Source organism: Dama dama, chromosome 23 (genome assembly GCF_033118175.1).
Source record: "Dama dama isolate Ldn47 chromosome 23, ASM3311817v1, whole genome shotgun sequence".
Lineage (NCBI taxonomy): Eukaryota > Metazoa > Chordata > Mammalia > Artiodactyla > Cervidae > Dama > Dama dama.
The window spans coordinates 55,024,722-55,034,269 of record NC_083703.1 but is presented as its reverse complement, the minus strand read 5'-3'; the positions used below and the strand labels follow the sequence as shown (position 1 = coordinate 55,034,269).

Sequence of the window (9,548 nt, the reverse complement as noted above, 5' to 3'; positions counted from 1 at the left end):
GAATGGCTCTCCTAGGATGATGGCGACAGTAGCAGGTCTTGTCCAAGAAAGGCCCTTATCTGGTCAGATAAAGAGTGGGTAACCTGCACTGCTTCCTCCAAAGGACGATTTTCACTTCTTAAGAAGCACATGATGTTTTCAGATGAGAGGCTTACAGAATTGGCACCCATTTTTAAAGAGCCATGTTTTTCAGTAACGAAGGGAAAACTAACTTTGGCCCCAGCTCCACCAGGAAGCTCAGGGGGTCTGGGCACAGCTAGACACGGCGGCCTGGCTGCCCTGAAGGGTTGAGCTGGTGCAGGCAGCTTGCGTGGCAGCGATGCCCCAACTAAAGGGCCCACAGGATGGACATGCGCCTGCTGTGTAGAGGGGATATACTGCTGTGGGCAGGGGATATGCTGCTGACTAACGGCATCATTTTCCCCAAGACTGGGGAAAGCAGAGCGAGGGGGAGCCACTGGGGATCACAACCCTGACATCCTCTTCGAGGATGCCCAGCCAGGCCGGGGGAGGAGCTGCTGTGCTTCCAGACTGCCCTGGGATGCTGTCAGCCTCCTTGTTCTGCGTCTGGAGCAAGGCAACAGGTTAAGAGCTTTAAGTGGGGAGAAGGGTGCACTGAAAATGCTTTTTCTGGATCAAAAACCCCAGTGCCCCTGGGTCTCCCTGTTTCTATGCCATGTCCCCAATATTCCAGCTTCCCCAGCCAGTCTGATCTCCCTTCCCCAGGCACCCAGGACAGAGCACAGCGGGGCTCGGTGGACACTTCCCATGGATGGGAGGGAGCTTCCCCGGCTGGAGGAGCTGTGGCCCCCTCCACCCAGGCTCCCTGGACACTGCTCTAGTTTGAAAGACGTGGGAAATGAGGTGCAGGCAGCAGGCAGCACAGATGAAGTGGCCTTTCTTTCCATCCTGTCGTCTGATAAGCGGCCTGGAGCTGCCCACGCCTGCCAGCCTCCCCGGCTCATCCGGTTGTTTATGGCCGGCCGGGCAGAGCCGCGGGGCCGGCAGGCGGGAGGAAGAGCTGCAGGAAGTGGGGTGCCAGGCGGCTATATTCAGGCTCTGGTCCTGACAGCTTCCGGGTCCTGCAGAGAGGCTGGGGAGAAAGGCTTAAACTGAGATGCTCTCCCCTGAAGCTCCTCACGTCCAGAGGTGGGGGCTCAGCTTCCCCCATCCCAGGAGGAAGAGATGGCCTCTTCCTTCCTCTTTGCCAAACACTCCTTCTCAGGACCTCTCTTCCTGGGTGGGGCGTCCAGCCCCCTCCTCCCTATTGCATTCTGCTCATGGAGCTGCAGGCTCCTCCAAGAAGACTGCTCAGGTCACTCAGGGCCCTGCAGGGGCCCTGCGCCTTGTGTCACCTCTCTCAGCCACCTGCCACTTCTCAGGTGCTTTTTCTTTCTCTGGGGAGGAAGGAGATCGGAGCCTGCCCTTCGGAGGAAGGAGTCGGAGACTCGCTGGTCCACACAGGGTGCGGTGCTCACTTGGAGGAGGGGTGCTCCCACCACGACCACCGAAGTGGTGGCACTGTCTCATGGTTCTCACCTGGCATTCCCTGCCACCTCCTCTGTCCGCATCACTCTTTCGCTCTGCAGGGGGATGTTTGCTGCCCCTCCCCCTCCCCTAGAGCCCCAGGCCAGGATAGGGACAGGGGCTCGACTGGAGTCTGCCTGACCTCCAAGTGGTCCCTGGGCTGCTCCACCCAGTGTCCCGCCCTTGTGTTGGTGGCACCCTCAAAGGCGCCCGGTGTTCAGGGGCCTCATCAAGTCCTTAGGAACCCCTGGCACAACCCAGGATAGCCAGTGAGGTCCTGCAGCCCGGCCCCCGGGGACGTGTTTCTGGAAGGAGAAACGGCCTGAATGGATCCCAGCAGGCAGGGATGAGGCCCGGAACCCACCGGTGATGGGGAGAGGAGAGCAAAATCAAGTTTTTATTTTACATGTTTTCTGATGGTGTCGTTTGTCTTAAAAAAAAAAAAAAAAAAAAAGACAAGGTCATGTGGAGACGCAGCTGGTTGAATCTCGAGGTACAGACTCAGGATGAAGGGACACATTCAGGAAGGATGAGTGTTCTTAAATACGAAGGAGACGTTTTTACATAGGATAGCACGACAATGGCTGTTTTAGATGGTTTACAAAACTTGAGCTTTCTGAATCAAATTGGGAGTTGGAGGTGAAAGCTTTCAATTGGAAGATTTTACATTAAAAAAAGAAAGCCCAGTTTCTGGCTTCCATGGAAAAATCAGAAGGTCTTGTTGGTGAAGGGCAGCTGCAGGACGGGAGGGATGGAGGGGCCCTTCTGCAGGGGGCCCCACTCTCTGCTGCCTCTGCCGTTAGGCTGTGAGCCGTTGTCAGCTCCTTGGGCAGAGGTGCCTCTACCCAGCACAACAGCTAATTTGTCATCCAGCCCTGGGGTGAGGGATGGCTTTGTAAGTGAAAGGGGGTGTTATTGGTGATGCTGCTGGGACAGACCCAGATGAGCAGGACCTGTGGTCACCCCACCATCGGCCCTGAGAGTGCCCCTGTGAGTCAAAATGGGGGTCCCAGGTACCTTGACGTACGAAATGGTCACAATATAGCCACAGATTCAGTCAGAACAAGGAAGGCTCTTTACTGCCCTGTCTGGGGAAAACCATACAAATAAATACCAGTCCACGATGACTACAATGTGATCGGCCCCTCGGGGTGGCATCCTGGTACGGTGCACAACCTGCCCATCTGTCCCTGGCTGTCCCATGCTCCAAGGAGGGCGCGGTCTCCATGCCGTGTCTCTATCCATCAAACATGGGAAGTGGGCAGCCTGAGGGAGGCCAGGGAAGCCCTGTGTCTGGCAGCCCCCTCGTCCCCCGCTGCTGCCTGGCCTCAGTCGTTTCACCTGTGATCTTGGTTTTACAACAGGAAGGTGTTTTTTCCTGCTGCTACAACCTGTAAACATGACGACGGCAAGTGTTGACGACAGAATTCAAGTGGGGGCTGGGAGCCCTGGGTCAGCCAGAGCCTTGCACATCACTTGAAGGTCCCTTGCTGTCCAGGGAGGGGGCTCGAGCCCTCCTCCCATCTACACAGAAGGCCATGGCCGCTGCGTTGAGGGACACCCAGCTCTTCCAGGTCCAGCTGGCTCCAGTCTCTTCTAGCAGCAGGCCTGGCGGTCTCCTTTTGTGTTGGAGTAAAGAGGCAGCGAGGTGGGTCCCTGGGGTGCCCAGGTACCTAGGCTAAAGCCAGTGCACACCAGGCCTCCTGGCGCAGGGCCCCACCAAGGCCAGCCTGCTGGCCCAGGGCTGCAGAAGGCAAAGCAAAGTCCTCAGGCTCGAACTTGAACTCCAGGTGGCTGGGGGCCAGGGGGTCATCCACCTGTGCAGAGCCCTGCAGGGAGGACGGGCCATGTGTGAGCCTTGGGAACAGTTGGCTGGCCCACCTGAGGGTGGGAGCCCTTCAACAGGAAGGTCTCCCCTAAGGGGCTTCCTCAGCTCCTGGAATGGGATGGGCACTCCTTGTGAGGAACGATGTGATAACCTCGGAAGGGTTCTCAGTCAGCGTTGGCCACAGGGCACCCCCTGGCTCCATCGGCCAGCTGTGTGTCCAGCCCCGAGTTTCCAGGAGGGGCCCGTGGGGGCTCTGACCTGGCCAAGATGCCAGGGCTCCTCCCGGAAGTGCTTGGGAACCAGCTCTGCGCACCCCACCCACCCCGTCTTCCTTACCTGGGAGGTGACACTGGGCCCGGGGCATGAAGGGGATGCCAGGCTGGGCTCGGGCTTCAGAGTGGCTGCTGAAACCTCTGGGTCAGGGACAGAGGCTGGTGGGGAGGCTGTGGTGTGTCCTGCAGACCCTGGCAGGGGTGAGGGAAGATGGGGCATTTATAGACACTGCAGATCTGGTAACATGGGGTGGGAGTGGATGTGGCCTCCTCCACTGGAGCCCCTGCCTTATGCCATGAACCCAGGCCACCCCAGTCCCTCCCCCAGCCAGAACCATCCCAGGGCAGTGGCAGGGACTCGCACTTCAGGAAGATGATGCTTGCACCAAACATGTGAATCCCTAATGGTGGAATGTGAAGCACCCAGAGTGATTCCCCATAGGAGGCCTCCCCCAGCCCTGGCCCCCGTACCTGAGGAGCCCTTGGTCTTGGCAATGTTCTTTGGCTTCCGTTTCCGTGTCTGGATGCTCTCTTTCTTCATCGCCAGGGGCCGCGGTACCTGGCAGGGAGGCAGGGGTGGATGGCTAGTCACTGTCTGCAGTCACACCTGTGGCCTCTTGCATGGCCATCTGCCAGGATCTCAGCCCTGCAGAGCTAGTCACTGCTGTGGCCCTGTTTGGGGAGTTGCTAACCCCCAGGCTCAGTGCTTTCCTTCAGGCAGGGTGGGGCGAAGCCTGTCCCACCCCAGCCTCCCAGGGCTGGGGGCTGGAGGGTCTAGAAGAGCCCTGGGGGTGTCTAGCCTCTGTCCCAGGCTGAATGGCTGCAGGGAAGCTGCAGTGAAGCTATGGTTTCCGAGAGCCCGTCTGTACCACCAGTCTAGCAGGAACATGTGTGCATGGTATGGGCAGTGGGGCCACATGTGTACAAGCGTGTACCTGCTCAGCCCAGGCCCCGCCTGATCGACACCCTACCCGGTTCCTCAGCCCCGTCTCGGGCTGGGGGTGCACTTGTGCCGGCAGCCCCATGGCCCCGCTCACCCCGTGCAGCTTCATGTAGAGCCCGCAGGCGTTGCACACCGGCTCGCCATCTGCGTTGCGCCGCCAGAGGGTGGTGGTGGTGGTGTGGCAGTTGGTGCAGCAGAGGCCAGCCCGGCGGGATGAGGACTGTGGATGGGAGGCTGGGTGAGCGCAGCAGGTGCAGCCCGGAGGAGGATGGACACTGGGCTCAGGGCTGACCAGCTATGGGGTTGGGTATGCAAGGGGCTGGGTGAGAGGCCTTTGGGCGCTAAGGTCCTGAGGCTGCCCAAGATTCCTTGTGGGCAGGAGCTTTGACCTAGTGCCCAGGAGCCCTGGGACAGGTCACTTCACCCTTCTGGGCCTCAGCTTCCCTATCAATAAAATTGGGGTGACAGCAGACCTGCCTAGGTCCATTGCGGGGTCAGGATCTTGTGAGGAGTGCAGGACACACAGGCTGCTGGGTTTCCATTGTGGCCTCTTTTTAACCAACCCTGGGCCTTCACTCTGTATTTCTGTGGTGGAACAGTACCCTTAGGGGCCATAGGGCCCCCTCGGGTCAGACCCCAGACTGAACATTCAGGGGGCCTGCCTCTGAAGACTTGGGGCTCTGAGCACATGCTAGCTCAACTGCTTGCACCAGACAGTGGGCAGTGGGTGTCCACATCTGCCCTTGCTGCTCACTGGCCTGGGAGGGAGAGTGGGGCCTGTCTGGAGACCCCCACCAACCATTCCCAAGAAGACACAGACCTGGAAAAGCCTCATCTCCTCCCTCCCTGGGTTGGGCAGCTGTCAGAAGTTCAGGGAATCCGCCCTGTTTAGTCTGAGGCCCGGCCTCCGATCTCCAGGGCAGGACTCTGCCTTGGGATCCGGGGCACAAAGGCCAAGACAGAGAAGGGACGAGGCCTAGGAGGCTCCGGAGGGAGGGCAGGGCCGGAGCTCCTGGCCTGGCTGGAGAGACCCCACCCTCTGGCCGGCGGCCTCCAGGCCACAGCTGTATGGGGCCTGACATCCAGCCTGGCAGGCATCACCAGTGGTCTCCCTGGGGGCCTAGGGGTGGACCTGCGCCCTGGTTGGAGTGCAGAGAGCTGGTGGCCGGCCTGGGCCCAGCAGAAGTGGAAGGTCAGTGGTGGCCGCAGCCCCAGGGCAGATGGTGGGACACGGCCCTGACACAGGAGCCCCAGCCCCCCAGTCAAGTGGCCCCCAGCCTGACACCGCCCTGGAGGGCTGGCAACCACGTCCTGACCTTGTCTAGAGAGCAGCTGCTTTTACTGGACACTACTCAAGTCTCTCTCCTCCCTGTCCCCTTTCCTCCCTTCCATCTGCCTCTTGGCTGCAGGGAGCTATGCCCAAATGGAGGCGCAGCACCCCCCGGCCTACTATCCCGCATGAGGCAGCATCTCCTCCCATCCCTGCTGCTGCTCCCCCCACCACATGTCCAGAATCTCCTGAGCCCCCAGTCCATTCATTTTCTTAAGGTGGGAGGAGGTTCTTGGGACCTCCCCAAGGTTCCTAGATTGAACAAACATGCAAACAGGATGCCCAGTTAGAATTGAATTTCAGATAAACAGTAAATATTTTCTGTAAGTACACTCTATGCAATATTTGGGACACATTTAAAATGCTATTTGTTGTTTGTGTGAAATTCACACCTAACGGTGCATTTAGTAATCAATCTGGTCACCCTGAGCTACCTTCCCGGGCTACATCATGGTTCCTTACTCCTGCTGTGCCTTCAGACCAGGAGGACCATGGCCTGAGGCCCTTCCCCTCCAAACCAGCTGGGACCCTCGGGGGCTCTTACCAGCTTTTGCCCCCTTAGAGTTCACACAGCCATCCCACATTCCAAAAAAAAAAAAAAGTTGACATCACTGAAACTCAGGGGTCACAGGAGTGCTGCCTCCTGGGCTATCTGGCCACTTCCTGCTAAAATCCTTCCTATAGGAACACTATCGTAAGGGCGTAAAGAGACCCATGCGAGGCCTTCATGCCAGCACTGTTTTCAACAACACACCACACAGCTGCACACACGTGGGCACCACTGCAGACACACGTGCCCCCACATGTCCCCCAGAGTCGCCCATGCATCTAGGAAGCAGCAGAACTACGCGCACCAACTCGGGTGGTGGTGGGGCAGAAACTTCCTCAGGTGGACCAAGTATACACAGGACACAAGCTCAGGTGGTGTGAACCCAGCTCCTGGACCCTGGGGGTGCAGCGAAACCCGAAAGTCACGTTTGAACAGTTCTCCAGTGAGCATAGATTAAAATCCATAAATTGGAAATCAGATTAAAATCAAGAAAATGGGTAAAAAGAATGGCCTTGACAAAATTCTCAGACGCGCTTGTTGATTTATCTTTTTCCATCCCCTCAGTGTCTGTGTCTTACAGGGGGTGGGGAACTGAAGCTCAGACAACGAGGGGCCAGGGCGCGGGGGTGGTCCCGGGATGGACAGAACCTCCTCCCTCGGCTGAACACACCCCGTGGCCACATCCCCGGGGCCATCTGTGGACACCCAGAGCCTCCCTCTGTCCTTCTGCACTCACGGCCAGGCCAGGCGGCCAGGCCTGGCCACTCTCAGGGCCCCCCAATCGCTGGGCCTCTCCAGGCTGCATTTTCTTTTTCTCTTTCAGTCGGTTCTTTTCAAAAGAAGTGGAAATTCAAAGCCAGTGGCAGAGCTGGCCTGAGTGTCAGGCTCCACAAGGATCTAGGCATCCAGAGGAATGATGGTAGGGGGCAGCTGGAGCCAGGTGGGGGGCTGGCAGGGATGGGGGGCTCTGGAGAGGGTGTTGGGAAAGTAAAGGCTGCAGGTGGTGGAGCAGCAAAGACGCTGCCATTTCAAACAGGTCCTCCACGTGCTCTTGGCGGGGAGACCTGGGGACACTTAGCCTGATGGACTTGTGATGGACGTGGGAGCCCCCCCCGCACTTGGGGCAGCATGTGCTGGGGATGCGAGGCTGTGCAGGAAGGCTCACTCAGGGCTGGTGAGTGTCCCAAGGAAGCTGGGCTGTCCATGGCACAGCCATGTCCTGGAGCTGGGGCCAGAACCAGCCTCAGGCTCACAGGCCTGCCGTCCTCAGAGTTTGGCTTCTGGGCTCCGATGTTCAGGGGTCAGTCCAGGGCGAGTGGCACTTGCAGAGACTGTGCCTGGCCGCAGGCACACATCAGCAAAGCCACTGCGACAGCCCCCCACTACTCGTCTTCACTGATGGAAGCCTTGGGTCAAAGGTGTAAGCCCCACCCTGTGACCCAAGATACACACAGGAGGCAAAAGGTAGAACAGCCAGGGGCTCCTGCTGGGAGGTGGGGGATGCACACTTGTCATCGTCACATTCCTATATTCTTGGTGACAAGCTTCTAGGACGTTTGGAATTATTTAAAGGAGGGCGAGACCAGCTCTTCCTGGAGAGGGCCCTCCTGAGCCATCACTTCTGCTCACAGTCCAGGGAGAGTGAGGCCAAGCCTGGGGTGACCAGCCCAGCACCTCCTTGGCCAGGAGCACACGGGCGGTGCTCTGGCCTCGGGACTCTGAGAATCTTGGGGTTTTCACGTGGAGCCTGGCCCTGCAAGGACCAGCCACCCGGTGAGTGGTGGGGCCACCCTGAGGGACAGGCAGGCACCCTGCAGCCAGTGAGAAGAGCCTCCTAGGAGCCTGCTCAGGGAGACACGGGGAGTATAGGGGCCATGAGGATGCCCTGAACCTCAGCACTGCTTGGCAAACACTTCCTGGGTTTGTTTTACATTCAGGTTCATGTGGGTCTGGACTCAGGGCAAGCACAATGCTCACCCTCCAGGCCCTGCAGCCTCAGGGAGATGAGCAGACATGCAGGAATTCCCCCACCCTAGATGGCACCCCAAAGCTAATTGTTTCATGTCCCCAGACTTGGAAACAGAGGTTTCACAAGGCCAAGCACCTGTCTGTCCTCAGCCCACCCATGGGGCTGGCCACGGCTGTCCAATTTCCCTTTCCAGCAAGTAGTGGGCAGTTCCTGAATTCAGCTCGCAGGGGGCTAGACAAGAAGACCCAGGGCAGAGTCAGGAGGCTCAGCGTGAGCCTTGTGGCCCCTTGTGGGGCCTTGTGGGAGCTCAAGGCCACAGTCCTGGTCTGAGCCTGGGGTTGCCGCTAGCCGGATGCAAGTCCAGGGAAGCCCCTGGTGGTCACCTGGCTGTTGTGAATGTAGATGCCTCAGCGTGCAGATGGTGGCCTCTGCCCGCCTACCCTCAAGTTAGGAATTTTCTGCCGGGAGGTGAGCCCTGCAAGGGATGAGGTGGAGAGGGTGGCCCACCTCTCCTGTGTACTCGGCACCTGGTTCAGGGCTGACCCGAGAAGAGCAGAGGGAGTCAGAGGAGGGAGCCAGCCCTCCTGGGTCACAGCCCCCTAGGACCCTCTCCCTTGGCCTCAGATTCCCCTTCCCGGAGGCCACAACAGATATTGTCTGGGCTGTGGGCATGAATACAGGCAGACACAACAGTGGGGGTGCTGTGAACTCTGAGGGCGACCCTCTCTGTGAGTGGCACCACACGGGTGCAGAGAGGTGGGGGACCCACGGAGCCTCCGAATCCAGGCCAGATCAGAGGAAGAGAAACAGCAGCTGCCCTCAAGCTGCTGACTGCCTCAGTCCTGCTTCCTGCCCACCCGTTTTGGGGCCTCAGAGCGTCCAGCCCCGGTGCCACCATAGCTGGGGCTTCAGTAAAGGAAACCTTCAGTAAAGGTTTCCAGTAAAGGCCTGTGACTGACCGCCCCGCAGCCGTGGCAGGCCCATCCCACAGGATCTGCCATGGAAAGCCCTTCCACACTCCAGGGCCTGACACACCAGAACAAGCCACCTGTAGGGCTCCCACAAGCCTTAGCCTGGACCCGGGAAGAAGCCCCTGCGACCCCCCGACTTTGGACAGATGGAATTACTG

At 58.9% G+C, this 9,548-nt stretch overlaps 1 protein-coding gene across 2 annotated transcripts in view; it reads right to left on the bottom strand.

Annotated features, from left to right (window-relative positions):
* Window positions 1-2,584: 2,584 nt before the first annotated feature.
* The window catches only part of GATA5 (GATA binding protein 5), a 10,062-nt gene continuing 3,098 nt past the window's right edge, over window positions 2,585-9,548 (bottom strand). For both annotated transcript variants that reach the window (XM_061126873.1, XM_061126872.1), the window contains exons 4-7: window positions 4,665-4,790; window positions 4,099-4,186; window positions 3,692-3,819; window positions 2,585-3,356 (exon numbers count right to left, since the gene is read on the bottom strand). In XM_061126873.1, coding sequence (XP_060982856.1) covers window positions 3,201-3,356; window positions 3,692-3,819; window positions 4,099-4,186; window positions 4,665-4,790 — 498 coding nt within the window. In that variant the 3' untranslated portion in view covers window positions 2,585-3,200. The remainder of the gene's footprint in view (window positions 3,357-3,691; window positions 3,820-4,098; window positions 4,187-4,664; window positions 4,791-9,548) is intronic.